Source organism: Podarcis gaigeae (genome assembly GCF_964106915.1).
Source record: "Podarcis gaigeae genome assembly, chromosome: 2".
Lineage (NCBI taxonomy): Eukaryota > Metazoa > Chordata > Lepidosauria > Squamata > Lacertidae > Podarcis > Podarcis gaigeae.
Genome location: NC_139679.1, coordinates 96,358,723 through 96,386,440, shown reverse-complemented (window position 1 = coordinate 96,386,440; position 27,718 = coordinate 96,358,723). Strand labels below are relative to the sequence as shown.

The 27,718-nt window shown below is 39.9% G+C and overlaps 1 protein-coding gene across 3 annotated transcripts in view; it reads right to left on the bottom strand.

Moving 5' to 3' along the window:
- Nucleotides 1-27,718, bottom strand: part of PDZRN3 (PDZ domain containing ring finger 3) — a 175,793-nt gene that overhangs the window by 44,680 nt on the left and 103,395 nt on the right. The window contains exon 1 of one of the 3 annotated variants that reach the window (XM_083723358.1): nucleotides 3,702-3,977. The exons of the other annotated variants lie outside the window; for them this stretch is intronic. Within the exon in view, the coding sequence (XP_083579484.1) occupies nucleotides 3,702-3,770 (69 nt within the window). The 5' untranslated portion in view covers nucleotides 3,771-3,977. Of the gene's footprint in view, nucleotides 1-3,701; nucleotides 3,978-27,718 lie in introns of those variants that run through there. 3 annotated transcript variants of the gene reach the window in all.

The following is a 27,718-nucleotide window of genomic DNA, read 5'->3' as shown; positions in this document are numbered from 1 at the left end:
GTCTCCGGCTTGCCAACAATGATGCAAAACTGCTAAACTTTTGCAAAATTCTGTAAAGAGTCTGTCTGGGGAAGAACATAAGAGAAATCTGCTGGATTAGGCCAAAGGACCTTCTGAGTGCTTACATGCTAGCTTGTTCACTGAGATAATCTGGAAGGGTGCTGTTAGTTGTCCCCTGTGCTACAGAGGCCTGACTGGGCTCAACTGTAAGTCAGCCATGTGGTGTCAATTGTCCAACACTTTCCCAGCAGAGATTTGGCAGGCATGATCACTTTTGACTTCCAGGTGTCTCTTTTTGTGCTGTGATCCTATGTGATCAGGGTATACATCTGAATACAATGGTACTTCGGGTTACAAACACCTCAGGTTACAAACACTTTGGGTTACAGACTCCACTAACCTGGAATTAGTACCTCAGGTTAAGAACTTTACCTCAGAATGAGAACAGAAATCATGCAGTGGTAGTGGGAGGCCCCATTAGCTAAAGTGGTTCCTCAGTTAAGAATGGTTTCAGGTTAAGAACAGACCTCAGGAACAAATTAAGTTCATAACCAGAGGTACCACTGTATTGATCTGAATATTGAAACTAAGTGGATGGGGTCAAGCACTTGATGCCTGACAGACACATGGCCCTGGGTCTCATATGCACTTGCATCCAGTAGCTACACAGGACTGCATCAAGTGGAATCAGCTCTCATCCTGCTGCAGGTGTGTGTGAAAGCATGTCTCATTTATTCACATTGTGAGAATTTAACAATGTGCTATGCAAGCCTTTTACATTTGTTTTGTATTTTCAGGTTCTTTAATACAAATACAATAAGAAGAAAATATAGTATGACATATGATAGTTGGAAATACAATTATGTGATTTTTGTCATCTCTCAGTTTTACACAACTTGCCATCCCCCCCCGCCATCATCATTATATCCCACAACTTACTGAACCAGCTCTTCACTGTGGCACATTAAGGTGCTTCTGTAATTGAGCAACATTACTCTATGCTGCTTCAAGCATATGTTGAATCAATATCTATGATCTTCATATTCTGCACTGTCTGGAATATGGCCCAGTAATAACACCTCCTGAACATCTGGTAACCAATACCCAATGATATCTATTATACGCAGGATTCACATTTAATATTTGCTCACCCCCAACACATGCAAAAATAAGTGAAGTTGGCACAACAGCCCTTCCAACATGCACCAGTCTCTAAACCACTGATAATATTCAGCTTAACAACAACAACAAAGCCCAAGCCTGCTGTGTTAGTAGAGCAGAAGCAAACCATAAAGATCAACCGTGCATGCGAGAAAGTACAGTGCCAGTGTGATCCCAAGCACTGCCAAAGCAATGGCCATTAATGTTGCTGTATCAGCATTCTTCCTTTTCCAGCACAGCTGTTTCATGCATGGATTGGCTGGGCCATGGGGTGAGCCCTCTGTTACCATGCCGAAGACTGAGAAACAGCCTTGGAATCAGGAGCAGTAGAGCAGCCCTCTACTGCTGATCTCTAATAGCAAAGGGAGGCTGGGCAAATGCGGTAGTGCAGTACATCGCTTCAGCTCTCACTGCTCAAAACTGCTGTTTGTGCCGGTAAAGCTGATCAATAGGACCGAGCTGACCATTGGCTAAATCCTACTATTCCAACTTAGCTGGCTTGGAGTTCAAGCTGTAAACTGGCTGAAGTTCAATACTTCAATTTAACTAGGTCATGGATCAGGCTGCTCATGACCTAAAATAAGGGGTAAAATTCAATGAACAGGATAATGTGTGTGTCAAGTTATGGATGCACACACCTTATGCAAAAAATAACTGCCCATTTCTTAGATATGATTTTGCACTTTGAAATTAATGATTTGCATAGCATCTCCTAATCAAAATATAAGCAGGATTTCTTTCTCTGAAATCAAGATTGCTGTGTTGATACTTAGTACACTGAAAATGGAAGTAATTGAGATTTAATGTACATTGCCCCCCCCTTTTACAACTCTTCTAATAATCCAATTGGCCCTCAGTAAACCCATGTCTAATTATTTCCAGCACTGAGGTCCATTACTGCTATCAATTTTTTTATGAAGACCCTCTCCCCACCAATACTTTACAAACATTTTGCAAAGTTCCTATCTGCAATGCAAATTAACTATAATCACAAATCCTTCCTTAAGTGGTCATAGGACTAAAGCCTAATAGTATTCAAGATCTTTATATAATAAAAAACAAGGTAGCGATACGGGTTAACTCTTATGACAGAGTATCTAATCCTTAGGATAAAATTTACAAGAACAATGTTGTAAAGTTTGTGGTGATGATGCCCAAGAAGTCTTGTTCCCTTGCTTTCTAAAACATTTGCTGTCCTAATACACAGGAAAACTGTTTATCAAGGGAGCTGATATAAAACAGTCACGACAGTGAGCATGCCTTTCTGTTTGTAGTTACAAAGTTTTCTACTTAGCCATTGTGTTCTCTGGGAGGTGTCAGAGACATATATATGAAAAATGGTGCTTAAAATTTAACTGTGTTCCTGCTAGTACAGAACACAAGGCCCATTTTACTTACTGTGTTGTGAGTGACATGAGTAGTTCCACAACAAAGACTACCTCACCTTTCTCTGTGATTTGCAACACCCTCTGCTGGCAAATGTAAAAACAAAACACTTTTTGCATTTAGCAATAATTGTTGCTATGTGCTCTGTTTTTCATTTCCTTAAAGTACTTTGTAAAGACGGAATCACCTCACATGCAGTTTGTATGTTCACAGATAGTTATATTTTAAAATTATTGTTTAGATCTCCCTTCTAGAGTCAAATAACATATATAGCATAAAGACGGGCACTTTTTCAGATTTATTTATTGGTAAAGAGAAGGTAAAACAAGTTTTTCTTGTCAAATTCTGCATTTCCTTTTGACGCTATGTCTAACTTTACTGGAGCTACTATTATAGTATTTCTTTACAAACCTGTACTTTGGGATGAGATGATCTTTCAGAATCAACTGAAGAGGCAAATGGCTGGAGCCCAAACAAATATTTAAATAATGGCATGGACTATATAGAACAGAATTATTTTTCAAGTGTTCATTTATTCTCACTGTGCTTTGTAGCCAGAGAAGTTGGGAAAGAGAAAATATTGTATGTAGATAAAGAAAGAATTTTAGATGCGATCTCCCCTGGGTAGCAAAAGGAATTTTTACAACTGACAGAAACACAGAATCTACAGGAATTAAACTTGAGTCAAAGTATTGGTAGAGGTAGTGGTTTACTGTCTGTGGTGAATAAGTTAGTGCATTTGTCCTGCAGAAAGAAGTACCATAGAACTATAGGTAAACAGAGACCAACCCCTCCGCCACATCAATCATCACTTGTGTCTTTCCAAACTTGTTCAAAGAGAGCATGACCAAGATCTGACCCTGGCTGAGATGTTTTCCTTAACTCATGCTGGGGACAGGGTCTCAGGGTCTACTGCCTTGTAACTATAGATGCCTGTTTATTACATATATGGTGCATTTCAACAAATATTTAAACCTCTGCACTTGTGTCATAAGGCACATCACCATAAAAATAAATCCCAAAGACCATGTCAAATAAGGTAACAGCTTACTTGCCTATTCCTCCTTCTTGCTCTGACAATAAAAATAACAGCAATTGTCATGCGGCTAAAGTAACATATATACGTCCTTAGAATTCAAAGCAAACAGCTTTACCTGGCAAACTTCATACAGCAATTTGTACTGTTCCTCTTGCTTCTGCAGAGAGCACAAGCTGCATCCCATGTTTAAGAAAACTGTCTTTCTTATTCACCACAAGAGCCCGGGAAGTTGATGTTAGCGAGCATGCATGTAGATATCCCTTTGGCACACTAAGAGAGTCAGATGAAACTGAAACGATTTACGTTGGTGATGCTCTGATCACTGGCAAGCAACTCTGCCTTCTTCCTTAATGCTCTCCCTCCTCCACTCACAGTACACAACACTCCCTCTACTGCTTTAGTCCAATGCACACACTATATACTGCTGCTCATGCATATTAATCAGCTCTCATTGACTATTCATAACAGACAGTGATACAGAAGCTATAATTGCTGCCTATGACAGCTGAAATTTCTCTAATTAACAAGCAAGCACTTCAGTAGCAGGGCATAATAAAAGACACTAACAATTCTGTAAACCATTTTGTAGCAATTACAAATAAACATGACTGCATTTTACTGTGGTCCCTAAGGATAATTCTTAGCATATTTAAGCAGTTTACAAATACATTTTAAATGTAAGTCATAACCAAAACGAATCTGCTGCTGATACAGAACTATTACAAGCAACATTAAACAGTTCAGCAAAGTTAAATAAAACACTCCTTAAAATATTTAAGAGAACGTGGTCACAACTAAATGGAAGTCTGTAGTGAACAAGCATGCATTTAGCAAAAAAGAAGAAAGGAAGAAAAATGAAGAATGGAACAGCTCAAGGAGCTGATGCAACTAGGAATGGGACAAATTCTGCAACTTATTTTCATTAAAGTACAATATTGCCAGCAAACCTCATGATAATATAGTTCTTTATAAATTCCACCTGACATCAGAATGGTTACACATTATCACAGCACCCATTAATAGTATTTATGTGATGATTTTGTGCTTATGCATATGCTAAACAGGAGCTATATAATCAGCTGAGCACACTTCAAGGTCCTCTAAAGACCATATAGCATGTGCACTCCATGGTAATGTGACTGCTATAGTTGCTTTATGATGTGTATTTAAAAAACCCTCTATATATTTACTTCCTTCAGCTGGTAAATTCTAAGTGAAATTATTCCCCATTCACCAAATGAAATCATTACCTAGTGATGATTTGCAAGTTTTTGCTTCATCCATTGTAACACGCATATGAAGGGTCAGGTGTCTCTTTGTGTTCAGAAATCCCACAAAAACTGTTTCTAGTTGGGAATACATTATAGGAAAGCAACAAGGTCCCCCCCCCCTTTATAAAATGTAGATCCTAACTTTTTGCCAATGTAATCAAGCTAGCAAACACTGTCCCCCTCCCCTTTATCCCTGGAACACCTCTGGTCACCTCCAAACACTCAATACTTTGTAGAGGAATTCAGTTGCCTACTGGAAATTGAGGTTTGCACAACTAAAGCGCATTACAGTGCTCTGTTACTTTGGTGCAAGAAATTTACTTTAAAAAAACACACCGCCACCTGGCTTCTTGCAGTTAGGAAAGTGATGGGAAATACACAACAAAGTGTGGGATAACCATATAACCTCCCTACAAGACATATAACCTCCCTAGAAGAAGAAGAGTTTGGATTTGATATCCCGCTTTTTCACTCCCCTTCAGGAGTCTCAAAGCGGCTAACATTCTCCTTTCCCTCTCCCCCCCCCCCCACAACAAACACTCTGTGAGGTGAGTGGGGCTGAGAGACTTCAGAGAAGTGTGACTACTCCAAGGTCACCCAGCAGCTGCATATGGAGGAGCGGAGACGCGAACCCGGTTCCCCAGATTGCAAGACTACTGCTCTTAACCACTACACCACACTGGCTCTCTCCTACAAGCAAATCAGAATGAATGCTCAAGAAAGAGGCTATCTGGAGGAGTCCCCTGTGAAGTAGGTTAGGCTTGGAGGTGGTGACTGGTTTTGTAGCTGAGTGGAGATCAGAACTGAGTTCTATCCAACCCTATTACAACATTCTTAGCCACTGTGCCTCAATGGGTAATAGTGGACTGAGCCTTAGGAGGCACTTGTTCACAGTAGTATCCACTGATTGTTGGCTAAACTCACCCATTGACAGAATGTGTGCAGTCTGAGAGTCAAAAAAGTGTCCTGTGAACAGATGAAGCCTGTTATTCTTTTCTGGAAGTAATTCTTTTCTTATCCCACAACTGGACACAGTGTGGTGGATGTACAGTAACTATATTGCCTCAAACCAAGGAACATTATTTTGATTATCAAAGTGTGATGTTAGCCTCTCAAGTGAAGCACAAACATTGCCAAAGAAAGCATAAATCAGCCATCAACCCACACCACTGTGTATGTTCACTCAGCAGAGACAGGTTCCTCATCAGATGGCTGTGGAGTGGACAAGAAAGATCAATAACAGTGTAAGGACTCTGCTGAAGAACAAAAGGAAATATGGTGGCAGGTTCTTTCTGTAACATGTCTACCCTTAAGGACAACTTCTGTTGCCTTTGCCCTTCTTACCAAAACAGTCTGCATTGGTTTTTTGAAAGCTTTGGGAGGATTTGCAATGCCTTGTCTTGGTCAGCCCATATGTTAACATGAAAAAGTATTTCTCTAAGGGTTTGAACGTGGGAGAACCTTACACAGAGTGAAGTGAAAAGAAAATCTGAACAGACCACAGGATCTCTGGGGCAAATGATTCAGGAAACAACTTTGGGAAGACTGAATGTTCCCTGAAGTTGCTTGGAGTTTCACATTCCCAGGCTGCAATCTTATGCTTGCTTACTTGGAAGTTAACCACATTGTACTCAGTGGGAGATAGGTTTGAGTTTCATGTCTCAAATTTCCCTGTATCTGGAGGTTCTGTCTCCCAAGCTTCTCCCAGCACATCCCATTGTCCTTTATGAAGAGTGAATGGAATCTGACTCTCCACTGGCCACATTCTGCATTTGTGACATCAACAGCATGGTACGTATAATGTGTACAGTGTGTTCTTTGGTGCACCAGGAACTGGAACATCTGCTAAGCTAATATAAGAATCAGGAAGATTGGGGTAACAGCTCTTCAGCTGCAAGTGAAATAAATCAGTAGTTTATTTCATCAGTACGAGTTAAATGAAACAAAATAACAGGACGGGTCCCTGATGCAATTCAGAAGCAGTCCCTGTTAATACACAGCCACACAAGAATATCACCACATACCTTTAAAATATTCTGTAATCTCGAATGGAAGAATAAATCAAGAGGGTTGGCTTCCCATGTTCTTGTTGACAAATATTCAACAACCCCTGTGGTATCCCATGTGGTGTGATGGAAGTGGAGTCAGTGTGACTATCAAGCAAAGAGCCTCTTCTAAATTGAGGATGCTTTTCTTTTTGTGTGTAAGTCCAATTCTGAATTTTGACACATTTTAATGTCTCAAATTGACCTGGGTTGAGTTGTGTGTTCTTATCAGCAACTGTTTAAGCAAACTGTCTTTGTATAGGCTGGGTGCAATGAAATAATATTTTGCTTAACGTACCAATAGCCTAATTAACTTTCTTTCATTTTCAACGTTTTTCTCATATGGAAGGAGGGCAAGAGGAAAGAGAGAGAGAGCAGCTGTTCCTTTGTAATAAATTTATGTAAGCTGAGTTTATGATGATGATGGTGATGACCATTGTAGGAAAGAGGGTGAAAGGAAGGGAGGTATTTGTTTGGAACATTAGCACTTTACAGAAGAAAAGAAATTTGGGTTGTTTGTTTCTGTGTGTTCAGATTTTATTTTATATGAAAAAAAACAAGTACAAAAATTGGGTCAGCTTAATCAGCCCTTTCAGTGACTATGCGGAGAATGTATCCGACTATCAATAGGGCTATTTATAAGGGCTTTCCCAATATCATAAAGCTCTTATGGCCATGAAAAGTTTTTGGCTCTCAATAATTAGAGACTTACAGACTTTGTTGTTTTGTGCAGGCTGAGCTTTTACCTTATGAATACTTGGAGCCAGTGCCAAAATAAAAGAAAAATGTCTCTTAAGAACAAACTCTATTAATATATTTCTAATTCCCATTTATCCGGTTCCAGGACATGGCCTTGGTGCCCTCCACTGTTGACTGTGATTTTATATCCTAGCCACAAATCACCTACCAAGTGCCTCCCTTGTCCCAACAGCCATTGCCTCCAGGTCTTTCCTTTGCCTTGTTCTTTTGTACTTACCACATTGTTCCCGCCATTTTAATATTAGTAGTTCAAGGACCAGCCAACACTATTAGATCTTTTTACCATGAATTCGCAGGACAGATTTTCCTGTGGGTTATTTACCCTGTCACTATGATAAAGTTCGCAAAATGAACAAAACAAAGTGTGAATTACCCTAAATTCTGTGATTAAAATAAATAGCTTTGTCCCTCTTCCATATCTGCTGCCAGCAATAGCTGTCCTCTATGCTCATCCACTGCTTTCATGCCTTTTGCAGCTACTGTGGCTGTAACTCCTTCCCATCATGCAACACATACAGTATGAAGATTGAAAGATCTTATCACATGGTGAATCTAAGAACACTTACCAGCACTGCATAGCTGTGATTTGCCATATCTAGAAAAGTATTAGAAAATTAGCTTTCTCCCCAGGTTTTCATGTCTTGCGACCGCTTTTACAATACCACGTTACAAAGAGGAATTTTTAAAAGAGATTATTTTGTGGTGATCATTCTAGCTCAGAACTGCATGTTAAAATCTTGTATGGCCGTGCAAGATAATGCATTACTGGTGACATCATACAGATACAGTCTTCAGAATGGAGAAGGGCTGTAGCTAGCCAAAGGGGACATATTTTGCATGTGCAAGGTGCCATCTCCAGTTAATAAGGGTCAAATAGTAGTACAGTAAATGCAACGTGTTAGTGCTGGAAAAGGCTCCTGTCTAAAACCCCGCAAAGCTGCTGCGGGTCAATAGACCAAGATGGACCATCACCTCGATTCTGTATGAGGCAGCTTTTGCTGTTCCAGTACATGCTCAAATCCCTCCACATCTGTTAATTAAATGGTAAGCTCTTGAAAGCCTTTGCCTTGGTTTCCCCAATATGTGAGAAATAAATGAGCTAACTGGGCTCTTATGATGAATAATAAGACGAAATACCACTGAAGGCCTCTGCATTCTAAAAATGATATAGAAATTATTAATTAAAGTTTTTTTTCTTTGATATTTTGAACAGGAACACTAGAAATTATTTGTGCAATTTTGTAGCAACACAATGGGTTTGGACTAGTTTACTAACGTCAAATGTTGAGAACAAAGCAGCATTTGGTAATATGGCCACACCTAGCAAACTGCCTTTGTGCAATTTAGCTTAAATGAACCCTGCCAGTTATACTGTGATTTCCCAGGTTGAACGAAGTAAACTACCTTTAAAAAAAATCAAAAAAATCAAGCTACTCTTGTTGTGCGTGGAATAAGTCTGTCAGCTCCCATTACTGGCTAAAATGACACCACTGCCCTCTATTGGAAAGAATTAGGCCCTGAGTTGCTAGGCCACAGCGAACAGAAATATTTGGCAGTACGATCATGACAACTTATTTATTATCACAGCGCTCTCTACAGAGCCTCATCTATAGCTTGGTCCTGAAGTGCAGGAAGAAATTTATAAATAAACAAATAAAGCAGGCATACTTTGGCTCTCTTAGCTTCTGAGGCAAGAGGAATCCATTCACTTCCAGCAGCTGCCTGGCAGTAAGCTGGCATAGATGCTCTCATCCTAAGGCTTCTCAAATGTCACCCGGGACCACCCGATCCAAGGTCACAGAGCAACTGCTTGATCCTCCCCCTCCCAGATTTCCCAGAAATCATCTGGGAGAGGAAGTTTGGCTGGAAGTCCTTACTCTGATTCTTGAGCCAGTGAACCGAACAGGTATATGCCCAGGTAAAATCCCACCCCACTGTAGGCCTCACTGGGAGACAGAGGAGCCACAGTGGTGATTCTCCACCTGCCCCACCTCAAAGCACTATAATGGCAGTGAATTTTAAGCAATGGCTGGGCTTGGGTGCAAAGGAGCTTGTTCTCTATCAGAGACTGCAGCTTGTAGGTGCATCCTTTCAAGGCCTGAAAAGAGCCAAGTATGTAGCCTTTCCTTCAAACAAACTTGCCTTCCTGTCTGGCTCTCATGCAAAATCTACAAAACCATAGCAGCTTTTCCTGGCTTTCCTAGGGAAGCTGCTTCAAAATTCACAGCTGTGCAGAGAGAATTCTCGAGTGTTTTCTTTCAACTTGGGAATCGCAACTGCTATATTTGGGCCGATTCCTGCCTTTGCCATCTTGGGCCCACCCCCAGCCCCCTTGCCGTCTTTGTCCTCCCACTGGTACAAAGATGCTGCCCATACTTTGGTAAACCTCTCATCCGTTTTTATGGGGTGGCATCCCTCCCCCTCAGTTGCTTATTGCACAGCTGCACACCCACACAGATTTCCAGCATGTCGCTCTGGGTTATTTGAAGGCTATTGCAAGAGCTTGATTCCAGTATTGCCTGAGTGGGCAACTGGGAAATGTTATATTATCTCCCCATCAAAGGTCAAGTCTGGGAGCTTCCACATTCCACATACAGAGTCCACTTGGTCTGCCCTTTCCTGATGGAATCAGCACAAAATAAAACTGGAAAATCCTGCATGAGATGGAGAACGTCTAGTGAGAGCCAGACCTGCATTTAATTTGTGGCCCATAGTCCTTGTAAAGGGATTGCCTGATCAGTTAAATAAACTATAGAAAAACATTTCACAGACCCCCAAAGACTCTGGGAAGGTTTAGAGCAGGGGTTGTCAACCTGGTCCCTACCACCCATTAGTGGGCGTTTCAGGATTCTAGGTGGGCAGTAGGGGGTTCTACGGCACAAGCTGAATCCTCCTTCCATCAAGCACTGGTGGGTGGTAAGGAAATTCTACCATCAAGAAAGATGCATTAGTGGGCGGTAGGTATAAAAAGGTTGACTACCCCTGGTTTAGAGTTCCAAGCCCAGTGAATTTTATACGAATTTCAATTTTGTTTCGACTACGACAGACCAACACGGCTATCTACCTGTTAATCATAAATACAGTGTTGTTAGCAGAGTTGGGTTAGCGGAGTCTGTAACCTGAAGCGTCTGTAACTTGAAGCATCTGTAAGCCGAGGTACCACTGTATAAGATACTGAACCAGAAACCAATTAGGCTGTTGTAGGGCATATGGTGATGAGCTCAAATGCTTTTCAACAAGCCCTACAAAGATGGGCTTCAGTAGCACGAACATTGTACAGTGCAGCAAATGTACCATATCACAGATGTATCTGTCAAGAGGAAGTCATGTTTGTATACATTACAGAAGAAAATAATCAGGAAATGTATTGAAGTGCAAGAATGAAAAAAGAAGGCAGATTCTTATTTAAGGTCACAGGCCATTAGTACAGTCTACAAAGGCTTCAATGTTTCTTTTCAATAACACACTCTTCAAAACCATCCAGATGAAGGTAGCATTACGTGCTAGGACACTCTTGAAACATGGGAGCTGGTGTTTTCCTTTTGAACCCGAGTGAAAGACAAGTCTTATGAGAAACCATAGATAATTAACGCTTAAAATATTCTCAGTTTCTGTTGTGGTTAACAAGTGAAACCACCAGTAATGATGTAATCTAGCATGTCAAAAAAAGGAAAATGAGAAGAGGAGGCAGAAGGCAGGGAGCAGCTAAAGGATGCAGAGGCAACTAATTAACTAAGTGATCCTTTAAACTGTCAAATCAAGCAAGGAGCTCCACGGACCAGTGTCTTATTGATATTCACATTAGGGCATTGGAAGCAATGATTCTAGTCCCAGTGGTTATAGTTAAACATTTTCTTTAAAAAAACACACACATAATGCCTGGTTTACCCCTAGGTATCCTCAATCTCCCATTCATAGGGAAATGAGAGAAGGCCACCCTGAATTGCATAATTTACTGTTAGGATGAAGAAGGTGTAATTCTCAAAGGGTGCATATTGATTTTTGAATTATTATGAGGGATTGCATATGGAAAAAACCCCACACAATTATTTTTCTTCTTGCCACACTGTTAATCGTGCAAAGACTTACAATGTTAAATTAGGAAAAGATGTGTGTAACTCTCTGTAACACAATCCCCCTGCTTTTAATTTCACACAAGAGATGAATATGCAATTTAATAAAACCCTGTCATGAGTAGGTTGAGATGAATTTGTTCTACCTCATCAGTTGCGATCCAAGGGCAGTCTTTGCAAAATTGTCATTCCCACAAGAACAATAATCTTTAAGGATCAATAATATAATTATCTCCTCACATTTGAGACTGTTGGGCCTTTTCAGGGATTTAGACAATTTTCTTTTATCTGATAGTCACAGAGATCAACAGATAACATTTGTAAGATGTTGAATTTGGGTTTTTGTTTTTAAGGAAAAGCCCTTTGAAGTTACTGCTGACACATTACTATTTACATAAATATGAATTTACATAAATATGAAAGAATATATACATAAATGAACTCCCTACTCTTTCATTTTTGGAGCATACGGGTCCTGTTATGTCACTACGTATCATTCACAGAATGGCAGTGATCCACGTGCTCAGTCTGTGATCATACACTGTCCAATGGGATTTTCCCATCTTCTCTTCAGTCGCAGCAAGAGCTTAACATCCACCCCCAGTGTATGAGGCAAGTCAATCTCATTTCACACTTGCACTTTAAAGCTCCACATTGCATTGTGCTCTGCAGCAGATAGTACAGTCGAGAAATTTCAAAGATTTGTAATATCAATTGTTACAAAAATTACATAGGGCAGAAAACCTGTTTTTATAAAAGAACACCATATTTTGCTTCTCAAACCACTTAAACAGCTCTCCTCTTTCTGACACATTCACTTCCCTGAAATTTTCCTTTATCACTCTATTCTCCACAATGCCCGCAATCCTCTGCTACCAGTTAAGGTTCCCAACCTGGCCCTTGCTATTTCTTTCAAGAGTTTACTTCTGCATTGTATAAGACTAGGAATAACCACATGGTGCCATTGAGATATAATTGGACTACAACTCCCATTAGTTTCAGTCACCTTGACTAATAGTCAGGAAGATGGGAGCCGTAGTCCAACAACACATGGAGGGTACCACATTGGCCACCCATGTGCTAGACTGTAAACCTGAAATGTTGTGACCACGAAATATTTCCATAGTCACAATGGTAGACACATATTTCACCAAAGTGAATAACTGGAGTTAATGAAAAAGCAGCCTTGTGTTTCCTAATAAGCAATGTCTGAAGTCAGCCTGGAAGTGTACTGTGTACTTTGAAGTGGTTTTTTGGGGGGCAGTGGGGGATAAGCTCAGAAAAGGCCTTGTCCATTGTTCATTTGTACTTAAGGCTTGTGTGAAAATTTAACAGTATTTAGACACAAACCTTATTCTTTTATATACATACTTAATAATTTAAGTTTTATGTGTGTTTTGAAAAAAATCAAAAGGATAATGTATCTATCAACTAGGTTAACAATAGATAATGAACTGTCAGTCTACAAATGTTGAATACTTTGACTGCAAATGTCTTCTGGGAGCATACGTTATGGGTCAGAAGACACACTGATTAAACCTACAGAGAGAAAAGTCTGTCACTTTGGGTCATGGCAGGAAGATGCTTCCCAATAGTCTCACTAAGGAATTGAATAAATGGAAAACAAATGCCAATGGAAAATCAGCTGGAAAGAAAAAGTACATTCCATGGTGCTCTTTCATTACATCAGAACTGAGGCAAGATCAGCTGGTGTGTTTGTTTGTTTTTTATTTATTTGTGAGTTATGGAAGCACCTAGATTCTAGATCAATAGGATTTCTATGATGGTTTGGGTAGCTCACATTTCCAGTTATAGTAGAATTTTCAGTGGTATTTCTTCTTCCCCACATTACACTATGTTTGTACTTGGAAAAGGTAATGTAAAATACCTAGGCAACATATCAAAAGCTTGTGTAGCACAGTGGTGAAGAGACTGAGCTACGAATCAGCAAGGAGCTGGTTTGAATCTTGGCTCTGATATGCACTCATAAGGTGGTGTTGTCTGTGTCATTCTCCTTCAGCTTCCACAACAGGAAGATAATATTGCTGATCTGTCAAAGTGCTGCTGCTGTAGGGATAACATGTGGCATCACATTGAACAATTTAAAGCACTATATAAATTATATTTGTTACTACTTCTTCTAAGTGATGACCCTGTACTAAGCTTGTAGCAAGAGGTGGATACTGAATTTCACATTCCCTGTAACTTTCAACTCTTTGCACAAGCTAGCTTGGAGAATTGCACATTACCGCAACCAATCTATCCTTCCTCCCTACTCATCGACCCACCCTGAGTTCCATGTCAGAATTCCAAGATACAGTGAAATGAGTTCAGATTCTTTTTTTAAAAAATAAACTGTTTTAGTTCAGCAAACTGCACAGGTGATGTGACAAACCCATTTTAGATCGCATATGCCAGGGCTCAAACATTGCCTCACAAGGGTAGTCATGTAAGCATTTAAACACACCTAAGGATGTGGCTGTAATTTAGTGAAGGGAGATAAAATCCTTGGCACATAGAGATAACCTTCTGGTTGACTTTGTAATTACTCAGCTCAAGCTATACTTTGGTGTAACCGGGATTGGTCTCAAGGATTTCAGCTTATGCCGCCATGATGGTTTCTTAAAGTCTCGCAACTCAGGTGTTAAATCTTCCTCCTGGGCTTCAAGATGCAACTCCGATTTAAATAGCTGTTTTGTGTGATTAAGAGTAATTTGGAGCAATTAAAGAAAACAGTTCACTTGTGACAGGTGGCAGAAAACGAAAAGAGATAATTACTTTTTTTAGCCATCTGTGTTAATTGTCATTAGCAGAATTAAGTTGCAGTATACCCTTTGAAATGCGAGGCAAAGTTCTTTCCACCTTTGCCTTGTAAACTAACACTTTCTCAAGACTAGGGGAAGGGGGAAGAAAGTAATTTTACCTTGCTTGCCACAAAGTGCCCATTTGTTCATTTTTGGAAATGAAGGAAAGTTGCAAAGTGACTGTTGTTGTCATGAAGACAATGAAATTATAAGCTGCCTTTGGTAGCAGGAAGACTGCTGTGGCACACAAACGTGTGAAAACTAGGAGTTACATACATATATTTAGCCAATGTGTTAAATTTCCCTGACTCTTTTTATATGTAATTACTAAATAATGCAACTCATAATGAATCTATGCTATCACTAAATTGTGTGTGTGTACGTGCGCAGACTGTACTAAAAAAAGTGCTACCAACTAATTCTGCACTTTCTAGAGGACAACTATAGTCCATGAACATCTCATTGTGTCTTAATGTCTAAATGACTGTTATGTACTGAGCTGAATCCTAGAACAATAGGATCCAGAATGCAGCAGTCTGATTGGTCTGCAGAAGCCACCCAATCCAGCTCCAGGTAGAAGTGAATCAGCAACCTGATTGGCCTGTAGGGGCAGCCAATCAGGCTTCTGGAGGAGGTGAATCCGCAACCTGATTGGCCTATAGGAGCAGCCCGGAATTAGCCAATCACACCCATTGTGTAAATAATGTATATATAGCTAGACGTTTTGGGGAAAGTTTCATTCATTGCTAATTACGTCAGCATTGGAATGTTTTCACTTTCAGGGGATCCAGTTTTCCTGAAGAAATCAAGGCCACAGGAGACAGAATTGCGCAACAGTATAACTTGAATCTCACATATTTGTGGAAGAAGTGACAATCAGTGGCCTGTAACTTAAGTGCTGCAATCTCAGTCTGGTTGCTTAAATCTCACTGACTTCAAGGGAATTCAAGCAAACCAACAACAGGCAGAATTGCAGCAAATATGTACAAGCCATATCCAGGGGACCCTTAAATTGTCCTAAATTGGGGTGGGGGATCCCCATATACATTCAAGCCTCCTTAGGGGAGGAATCATAGCTTTGAATGTTCAAGATCCTGGGTTCAATCTCTAGCTAAAAATACCTGAAGGACCCTTGATATGAAAAATCTCTGCCTGGGGGTAAAATTATAAGCAAATTGGCAATGTTTTGCTTAAAAGTAACTGCATGTGTAACATTTATTGATTTATTCTGAACATTTGTATCCTACCTGTCTTCAAAGCAGAAGGCACATTTTCCTTCTGTCTTGATTCTTGAGCAAGTTAAGAATGGCAATGTTAAGTGGCAAGACATACACACTTTGACATGATTTAGAACGCAGATGGCCAACCTGTGGCAAGTTCTGGATTTCAAAGGTTCTGCTTTGAGTATGACTTGGTTAGATATGAATATATACAAGTTACAAAGGAAAAGTCCATACCACCCACTATGCATGTTTTTTGGTTTTAACGATTCATGAGACAATCAGACCAGTAAGAGCTAATTAAAATACCCTATTACTCAGGCATGGCGTGCTCTGCTTCCAATGGAAGCATAATATCACTAACATGACATGCATGCACGAAAAAGTACGTATCATGTCATCTGACAAGTTGGCTATTGTCTAGAGCAACTCCTCCAACCCACCCCACCCCCCGGGAGGGATTCATGCGTGTGACTGCCAAAAGGAGGGTCATGATTCAGTCTGACAGGGGCATAGCCTGGACACATTTTTCCTTAATTGCCTAGTTGTCATCTCAGATACAGCCCTGGGTGCCTCTATAGCTGAAGCAACAAAGAAAATGGATCTACTGAATATGATATAGTAAAATCCCAAAACGTTCCCTATATTTGGGGCGCTCTTCGTTAAGAAGCCAAATAATTAATCTTTGTCTCTTTCATCACCAGCTGAATAGTGGCCATTATTTGATGACAGAACGCATGTATGAAATAATAAAAAGAAGCAAGATCACTTGAATATTTAATTTCTCTTTTTGTTCTGTTTCTTTCTAACTGCGGCCATGCCACAGTTTGTAATACTGTACCTACAAAGGGAGTCATGGCTAGAGATAATTCGTAAGTTACACTATAAAGCCTCACTGTGGCAAATGCAGGATCTGGTGTGTTTTCCCCCCCACAGCAGGGAGTGATATAATGGACCCTTCTGATCTTTCCCCCCTCTCCATGCAAGGGCTATAATTCTTTCATAATGGGACATAAAAATGCATTGTTAACAAGATTCAACAAATATGGCATATGGTAACCTAAGCAAAGTGTGAAGAAGCCAAGTAAAAAATTATGCAGGATGGATCTAACAAATATCATGCGGCATATGCAATTTTTTCTGGCAATCGTTGAAGAGGCTGGTAAGAATGATTTGTTCTAATGAATGTGGCTTTTCTTACAAAATGAGTAAGGGGCATTCATGGGCTGTTCCAGGACAATCTCTTAGGGCAAGAGGTTGCATTGTCCTGATCGTTTTTATTTATTTATTTATGGCATTAATAAGCTGTCCTTGAAACAGAACGTTCTTAGGGCAGATTAGATCACAAACTAAATTAAGAATCCAATAACCATAACAATAAAAGTAACAAGTAAAATGATGCATCATAAAACACGAGGAACAGAGAATAAAAGTTCACTAAAACATATGTATTAAGCTGTACGAAGAGGAGAGAGAAGTTACTCATACTAAGTTTGTTGTAACACGTTAAACAAAACAAAGACGAAAATTTTGAAGTATCGGTTTAGCAAGTCAGCTAAGTGGGCTTCAAAAGGTTAAGACAATGGGTTCCATATACACTGGCACCTCGGTTTATGAACTTAATCCATCCTGGAAGTCCATTCTTAAACCGAAACTGTTCTTAAACCAAGGTGCACTTTCCCTAATGAGGCCTCCTGCCGCCGGTGCCCTTCCACCGTTCAGATTCCGTTCTTAGACCGAGGTAAAGTTTGCAAACTGGGACACTACTTCCGGTTTTGTGGCGTTCGTAAACCGAATCATTCATAAACAGGACTTTTCTTAAACCGAGGTACCACTGTATGCCATCAACGATTGACAATTACACCCATAGTATTGGACTGTATAAATAACTGGAAGATCAAAATAGCTTTTTATCTAAGATACCCAGGGAAGGAAGGCCTTTTACCTATTTATAGCATCTGTAGGCCACAAACATTCAACTTGCCAGATGATATCATTCTATGGGCCAAACTAGACCTCATATTTGTAAGTTGCTTAGAGGTTTGTGCGCGCGTTTATTCATTTATTTTTTCAACTGAGCGGTATACTATTTTTGTTAAATAAGATAAAGTAAAAAAAAGAAAGTTGATTTTCATGACTTTAGCCCTTTCATGGTTTGTTTGTTTTTTAATACCCAGCCTGGGAAGGGCTGATCCAGACTGGGACTATGGTATGGAGAAGGAAGGGTTTTAACCCTTTGCAGCTGCTGTGGTCACATTCCAAATCAAGAGTGGGATTTACCTCCCATTGTAAATAGTTGGCATGCAGTCCCCATTCACATGATGACTCTTAAATATGAATGCACAAATCATAGGGAGTGCAGTTATTTGAACACCGCAGATGTACAATTTCCATCTGTTGTAATATATAGGAAATCCCTCTTCAACTAACTTAAGTTACAGTTTTTGTTACGATCAGCGATGGGCCCAAGTTCTGCTAGGTGATAGCTTCCCATCCCATCCTTTACTCAGGATACAGACATGTTAGCTGTTAATCAGGCTTCCATGTTAAAACCGGGGACATGGTTCTTTGTTTCACTTGCTCATGACAAGCTCTACTAACTGTGCACATTGAACATATAATTGCCACTAACAATGAATGTGTCTAACATGTGAGAAAGTCAGTCACTCATAAAAGATTTCACTGCAGAAGTACCAATATCGTCCCACAATTATCACCCATCAGTCAGTGCAGTATCCCCGAGCTATGCATTCATCAAATGTCTATTGATTAAAGGCTGGGTTTTAACTCCTCTAAAGGACTGGGAAATATTACTTGTGATTTAAATAGTATTTAGAAGACAGAAATCAAATACAAAGCAGTATTTATGCAGTATCAGTTTTTTTTCAAGAGTGGCCGGAGTAAAACAGCAGGAATGGAGGAGGATTTCCTGAAATCTTTCAGTATATATCATACTTAAGAGGTAAAGCAGCAATCCAGAAAGAATGCCCACACTGTGTTATAGCATATATTCTGCCCACTCTGCAACAGAGCACACATCCTGCCACTAAGTTTGTCACTGCCTCTGAAAAATCCTCAGCAGCATTACCCAAATACTTAAAAGGAAAGAAAAGAAACCAAACTGCAATGATGTGGCCAGGTGTAATTTCTCCCCTGCCAGCTACAGCCCTGATAGGGCCCTGCTCCAAATTCCTTCCATGGAGAATTATACAACACCTATAGTAAAGAGTTGGCTTCTCCAACCTAGCACCCTCTGGTTATTGTTCAACTAGAACTGCCATCATCCCTGACCTCTGGCCATACTGGCTGGGACTAATGGAAGTTGCAGTCCAAGACTAAGGGGGCAGGGTTGGGGAAAGTGGCTTTATAACTATCCTTATGGCAGGATAGTCCAGAGGTATGCATCTATGTCTCTTTCCCTACCTTCTGGTGGGGGAAATTCAAGGTCTGCTTGTTCTGAGAGCCTTTTGGTGTGTAAGGTTGCACTTTATTAGCAAATGTGGCTAATGCTGATTGAAAGCTGATTCCTTTTTTAAAATCCAGATGTTACTAGCCTGTTTAGCTGTCTTTGTGTTTTTGGAATTGTAAATGTTTACTTTAAAAATACAATTGTTATAAGCTACCGCAAGCACACTGAGAAATACACACAAAGATATTTTGAATCAGCAAATAAAATTGGAAAACTTCTAGCTTGGCAACTGAGGAAAAGACAAAAGCAAAATGTGATAAATAAAATAAAAGTAGAGGAAGAGTTGATAGAAGACCCAAAAAGGATACAATTTTTTTTCCTCAAATTCTATGAGGAGCTATACAAAAAAGGAGAAGAAGACCCAACCCAAATAGAAAAGTATCTTGAGAACTGTAAAGGAAAGACTGTAACGGAAGAAGAAAGACTTCAATTAAACAGACCCATAAGAATAGAAGAGATTCAGAACGCGATCAAAAAAATGAAACCAGGGAAAGCACCGGGACCAGATGGTTTATCGGCAAAATACTATAAAGTCTTGGGAAATCAACTGGCACCAGCACTTTGCGAGACCATGAACAATATCTTAAGAGGAGGAAAAATACCTGAGTCCTGGAGGGAGGCCTTTATAACGTTAATTCCAAAACCGGATACAGATAGACTGAACATTAAGAACTATAGGCCAATATCCCTACTAAACAATGATTATAAAATATATGCGGATATTATGGCAAATAGACTGAAAAAGTGCTTAACAAATTTAATCCATAAAGACCAGGCGGGTTTCCTGCCGAACAGGTTTATGAAAGATAATGTGAGACATATCATAAACATAATTGAATATTTGGGGATCAACAATGATGTTCCGGCGGCTCTGATGTTTATAGATGCCGAAAAGGCATTCGATAATGTTTCTTGGTCGTTTTTAATAAAATCCATGGAGAGGGCAGGAATAGAGGGTGAATTTTAGAAAGGAATACAGGCAATATACTCAGTCCAAACTGCCAAATTAGTAATAAACAATAATCTTACAAACACATTCAAAATCGAGAAGGGAACAAGGCAAGGATGCCCTCTCTCCCCGCTCTTATTTATCATGGTATTAGAAGTACTGGCGAATAAAATAAGATCGACACCGGAAATACAAGGAATTAAAATAGGATTGAAGGAGTACAAATTAAAAGCCTGTGCGGACGACCTGATGTTATCCCTGGAAGAACCGCAAGAAAGTATGGGCAAAGCGCTGGAGATATTAGAAGAATATGGCAAACTATCCGGATTCAAATTGAACAAATTAAAGACAAAAATGTTGACAAAGAACCTGGGAAATGAGCAAAATGAAAAATTAGAGAGAAATCATGGAATAAAGGTGGCAAAAAAATTAAAATATTTAGGAATATGGCTCACACCAAAAAACATAAATTTAATTGAAGATAATTATTCGATAACATGGAATGAAATTAAAAAAGACTTAGACATTTGGAATAGAATTAACCTCTCGTGGTTGGGCAGGATGGAGGTAATAAAAATGAATGTTCTTCCAAAGATGCTGTTCTTATTCCAGAACATTCCTGTAATCAGGGGACCTAGATTATTCAAGGACTGGCAGAAAACCCTTTCAAGATTCATATGGCAGGGAAAGAGGCCAAGGATTAGATTTAAACTACTCACGGACCAAAAGGAGAGAGGGGGGTTTGCAGTTCCCAATCTAAAATTGTATTATGAAGCCGCTTGTCTCTGCTGGGTTAAAGACTGGATAACCTTGGAAAATAATGACTTATTGGATTTAGAAGGGGCAGACAACAGGTTTGGCTGGCATGCCTACCTGTGGTCAAACAAAGAGAAAGCGCACAAAGGGTTTTCAAGCCACATTATCAGGGGCCCACTGTATGAAGTGTGGGAAAAAAACAAAAAACTGCTGGAATGGAGAGTACCTTGGTGGCTGTCCCCAACAAACATCCTAATAAACAAAAAAATAAACACGGAGGAGCAAAAATTGACTTATGAAGATTTATTGATCAGATCGGAAGACAGCTGGAAACTAAGACCGTATGAAGAACTAAAGGGAAAGATGACAGGCTGGCTACAGTATCACCAAATCAACGCAATATGATCGGAGGATAAAAAAATTGGAATGAATGAAAAAAAATCAAAATTTCAGATTGAGATAATTGAAAGTAATTCTAAATTATTATCTAAAATGTATAAAATATTATTGGATTGGGATACAAAAGACGAAGAAATTAAAGAAGTTATGGTTAAATGGGCAATAGACTTGGGGCATAACATAGAATATGAAAAATGGACAAAATTGTGGAATGAGGGAATAAAATTTACGGCGAGTGCTGCAATTAGAGAAAACCTAGAGAAGATGATATATAGATGGTATATAACACCAGAAAAACTAAGTAGGATATATAAGACTGGAAATAAGGCTTGCTGGAGATGTAAAACAAAAGAGGGTAATTTCATACATATGTGGTGGGCATGTGAGGAAATAAATAAATTTTGGGACATGATATATAATGAGTTAAAAAAAATATTTAGATACACATTCCCTAAAAAACCAGAGGCCTTCTTACTAGGTATTATTGGAGAAGAAATTAGGAAAGAAGATAAAATTTTATTTCAATATTCAACAGCAGCGGCCAGAATGTTAATTGCCCAAAACTGGAAAAGCACAAATATACCAACGGTGAGGGAATGGCAAACGAAATTATTTGATTTCGTTGAATTGGCAAAAATGACGCAGAGAATTAGAAACCAAAAGAATACAAAGTTAAATGATGACTGGATTAAATTTATGACATATATTGAAGGTAATCATAGAAACCTACCAACTATAGCAGGACTGTTATAAAACTTCCGATGTAAAAACTAATAACCAATAACAGCTGTAAAAATGAAACTTTTAAAATTAGAAACCCGAAATCAGGAGGGATGGAAGTCAGACAGTGTGTATTATGTATTAGTTTTTATTTTTCTGTATTTTTCACCTTTTCTTTTTCCCTTTTCGTTTTGGTGCCTTTAATGTACTTGTTTTTTTTCTTTCTTGTGTGTATGTGATAAGTGAAACTCAATAAAAAGACTTAAAAAAAAGAAAGAAATACACACACACACACACACACACACACACACACACAGGTTCCCGAACAGCTTGGCTCCCAAACCTGGAAGTAAGTGTTCTGGTTTGCAAACGTTTTTTGGAAGCTGAACGTCTGTTTCAGCTGTTGGCATTGTTTCCGGGGCCAATCAGCTAAGCAGAGGCCATGCCTTGGTTTGTGAATGTTTTGGAAGTCGAACGGACTTCCAGAATGGATTGAGTTCGGGAACCAAGGTACCACTGCAAAGTGTGTGTCCCCCCACATCATCATAAGCATCATCATACAATGAATAAATACACGAACAGTAGAAGGCAATTTTCCTGCACCTTTTAACAGATTGGGTAGAACAATAGTGACAAATTCAGCAAGGTTTTCACATTATCTTTTCTAAACAAGTATGGAAGGACAGAGGCAGTTTCTGTCCTCATTTGCATCTGATCAACCCATCGCATTAGCTGAACTATATGAAATTTCTCATGAAGCATATTTAAGGAGTTGGGCCTGTTGTGTTGAGAATCTAGTTGCAGAGTTTCAGCCCCCAACAGTCCTACAAATTAAAATCAATCCTCAATCTCACTTGGACTATTTTCAAGATACTGTTTTAACTGAATTATCCAGCCTCCTTGCATATGGATATGTTAGAACTGGGCTTATTATCCTAAATATTTGTGATAACCTATCTGTCTCCAATTCCACAAACTCATATATACAGTCTTGCTATTGTTAAGGCTGAAATCCCAGGCACAAATTCTAGTGAAAACAGTCACGACTTTCTTCCAAATAACTGTGGCTAAAGCCGCCCTAAATTATCCTTAGACGTAACTAAAAGCAGTAGAGCTCACCTTTATTGTTATGCCATTTTCAATTCACTTCTGATGGGGTGTATCTCAACAAAGGCAACAAGGATATCCCTAAATTATTGTGATCAAAACAGGCCCATTCTTGAAGCATTTCTCTTTCACGAAATCCAGTAGGTCTTATTACTTAATGTTTTACCTTGGCTCTGTACACCCTATCTTTAGCTATAAAACAGAGGGATTTGTTTATAGGTGTCCTTCACATAAAATTGCCTCTCAGTTACAGCAGCAATTTATCAATGGCTAAATAGCCTGAGGCTAGAAGTAGACATTTACTTAAAGGACCTTCAGACTATTTTAAATAGACCTTTGGGATCTGGGAACTGACCAGTGTGTGACATGCCCACCCCACACTCCCCCCAACTGCCCATAGCATCTTGCTGTGCTATTTCTTTTAATTGACTAACCTCAATGCTGGCTGTTCAAAATCACTTTAACCTAAACATGCCCCCGGACTGAAGCTCCTAATGACCTTCCCTTGGCCCTAAACACATATGGCTGAGACAATGCAAACATCATTTGGAAGATGAGTAAATTCAATAACTCAATTACCACTGCACCAAAGCCACATTCATCAAACCTCGACCACAGGAGTTTGTATCTTTAGCTCCCTGCCTTTCAATGGCTAGGCATTTGGGCAAAGAGTAACTAATCAATTTAGGAATGATTAAATAGAAATTTGTAACACTTGGCATTATTAAACCTTCAATCTTCATTATGGCCCCTTAACGATTACATCATGGCTGTGTAAAATAAATTAACAGGACTTGGCAACATTTTTGACATAAATACATATGGGGGGCTGGAAGAAATCATTAAACTATAACAAATAGATACTGCAGACGTATCAGTGAGCTGGTAATAGAGAAATGCAAAAGCTGATACCTAAAGTATACACAGAGCAACAAACTACCAAAACATTTATCCCAACTCAGAGATGGTCTAGTTAAGTGGAAGGTAACACACTTGCTACTAAGTCTGATGAAAAAGACAACACCCTGAGCCTGGAAGCCACAATCCAATTCAAAGATAGATGAGTTTATGCCCATTGATTTCTGTGGACTTAAATACAGTTTACTGTGTTTTGGATTGCAGCTAGCATACACACCACCAGACACTCCTCTGTTTGGGGAAAGACTTCTTTTGTGCTCATGTCCTTCTTTGGACTTCCCTGTAGCTCTGTAGAAGAGTGAAAGGCCCATAGCTTGGTGGAAGAACAATTGTTTTACATATTGAATGTATCAGGCTTAATACCTGGTATATCCACCTAAAAAGGGATCTTAGGCATAGCTGTCAACTTTTCCCTTTTTAAAGGTAAATTCCCTTATTCCGAATAGGATTCCTTGCAAGAAAAGGGAAAAGTTGACAGCTATGATCTCAGGTAGCAGAGCTGGGAAAAACCTTTACCTGAGATTTGGAGAACTGCTGAAGCTCATGGGTAGAAACAAACAAAATGGCCCATTATAACGGAGCTTCATGTGTTTATTGCCTTGATATGTGATACAGAAACATATGGATATAGGTGTGGAGAGACTAAGGCAGGCTTCCTCAACCTTGGCCCTCCAGATGTTTTGAGACTACAATTCCCAGCTTCCCTGACCACTGGTCCTGCTATCTAGGGATCATGGGAGTTGTAGATCTCCCATGACCCCTAGGTCTTTCCCCCCTACATTGCAGCCTTCTTTTTGAAAAGTTTCTGTTTCAAACATTACAAATTGCTTGTCCTTATTAACGGATGCTACTGGACTCGATCAAAAGGCCCACCCCATTCCAACATTTTCTTTCCAACAGTATTTGATAAGCTATCTTTGGATATCAAATGATGATGACAGTCTAACCCAGGGGTCAGCAAACTTTTTCTACAGGGGGCCAGTCCACTGTCCCTCAGACCTTGTGGGGGGCCAGACTATATTTTGGGGAAATATCCCTCCCCGTGACTCTCCCCTCCCTTCTCCACAGCACTGGATGAGCTGCTTACCTGTGCCTTGCAAGCGGTAGGGGCTGGTGGCGGCGGTATGACGGTGAACGGTGTGAAAGGGCTGGCTCCAGAGAGGGGCTGCTTAAAATGGCACTCAGCCAACCGTGGCTCAACAAAGCCCAGCCCCCTTCCTCCTCTAGGCAGGGCGGGGAGAAGCCAGGAGGAGGGAGGGAGGGAGGAGGCCCGCCATGGTGTGTGTGAAGGGGGGGGGGGAATAGTGCAGCCCGAATGATCAGAATCCCCATGCCAATACACGTGGCGATTCATGGACCGTCTGTGGGCTGGATCCAGAAGGCAATTGGGCCAGATCCAGCCCCTGGGCCTTAGTTTGCCGATCCTTGGTCTGACCTCTGCTTTATACCCAGCCTCTGGTACTCAAAGGTTATAACATCCCTGAGCATGAAAGGTCCACAGATGATTCTGAATTTCCATGAATCATCTTAATCAAGCCCTTAAAAAAAAATACAACCGAGCCCACCTCCCCACTTTACATGTACTTTTTATCAGTATGGCTGTCACATAGCTGGAGATGAATGGGAGCAACCGCAGAGGATTTCACAATCATGCAGTCCTGAATCAACAGCCCCTGCCAATGTGTCACTGAAAGGAACAGTGCATCTTTGCAGACCTTTCAATGAGCTTGGTTAGTTGTCATGAATAGTTTTAAGACTTTACAATGATGTAAACCCCACTTGTTCTGCTTCTCAATTAACTACATAATAATTGAGACCAGATGCAGGCTAATAATGCAAGAACCATGGCTTTTATCAGTGTGCAAGATAGCAGATGCTTTACAAGAGCAGTATCATTCATGCTAAAAGTAATTTTACCGTTCTATGGGAAAAAACCAGCAGTCATTTGGCTCATCAGCTCAACTTTAAAGGACAATGGAGATATTTGAAGATCAGCTTTCCACTGTTCCCTATTGTGGCCACCTTGCAATTAATTTTATGAGGTTTTAAAAACTCGGTAGATGTGGGCTCCAGTAAAGATTCACATGAAATGTTTCTGCAAGATGTAGTTTGGCAAGCAGATAGTGAAGTGATACACCCAATGCCAGAGAGAGGTTATCAGGGAATAAATGCATTCTGTGCCCATAAATGTCTAAGTGTTTATGGAGCACGGATAAATTTATTCCTATAGTTCTCCAGATGCTACTGAGCAAGTTATCACTATTCTATTTCAAGCCCCCACCCCCACCCCTTTCTTCTGGATATTTGTTGCTGGTGGGTTGTAAGTAAGGTAGCAGTTAATCATTTGGGCACACCAGAATACAGGGATTATAATGGTGTGAGCTAGCATCAAATTGTCTATAATGACTGCCCATCAGAGTTTCTACCTTTGCAAGAGAATGTACTTGCTTACTTATGCCCATCATGCAAATATAAGGGGGCAGCATACATCTCTATTCATTCACTGGGGGTGGGGGGAGAATAAAATGCTCTGTATACTGATCCTCAGCTAAGCCTGCAACCAAAATTCATGCCCACAGAACTGCACCAATCATCAAAGGCTCAAATGTTTTTAGTGCTTGGTTGATATGTGTAATATTATAGCAGAGTCCATCCAGGCTGAGATTACAATCATGCAATATTTGCAATTTACTTCAGTTGGGTTATGTGTAAACTTATTATAAAAAGTGTCATGTATTTTCAAGTACAGTGGTAGCTTGGGTTAAGAACTTAACTTGTTCTGGAGGTCCATTTTTAACCTGAAACTGTTCTTAACCTGAAGCACCACTTTAGCTAATGGGGCCTCCCGCTGCCACTGCGCCGCTGGAACACAATTTCTGTTCTCATCCTGAAGCAAAGTTCTTAACCAGAGGTACTATTTCTGGGTTAGCGGAGTCTGTAACCTGAAGCGTCTGTAACCCGAGGTACAACTGTAATCAGATTTAGGATTGAAGCTCTGCAGCATCATCTAACCATGTTTGCTCAGATGTAAACTCTATTACAGTCCAATGGGTCCTACTCTCAAGTGCAGCCTTGACCAACCTGGTGTACTTCAGCTGCTGTTAGACTACAACTCCCATCAGAATGGCCAATGGACATGGATGATGGGAGTTGTAGTCCAATAATATCTAGCAGGTGCCTCCATGCCAGGTTGTGGAAGGCAGCTCTAATGAGTGAGTTTAGGACTATAGCCTTACTGTCTCTGAACGTTCATTCAGAACTAAATTCCACAAGGTTCAGTGGTACAAGCCTCAAATAAATGTGCCAGGATTACAGTAGACTACATTACTACCGAGGAAAGGAAATAGTTAAAACATTTGCTTCTATTAGTTCTATTTTTCATATTATTTGAAGCTAGTTTACTCCTTTCTCAATAAAGCAAATTAACAGAACACCAATGAGAACAGAAAGCAATGAAGCAAATCCATTGTGTGCTGCTTTTAACATCCACCAAACCAATTTCCTTTTTTTTAAGAACCATTTCCTGGCAAAGCGCTACGGCATGGCACATCACCGGCAAGAATGAATATCAACAGTCATGGAAGGTGGACTTTGCAATGTAGGTTCCGACACAACTGTAATTACATTGGGTGCAAATAATGC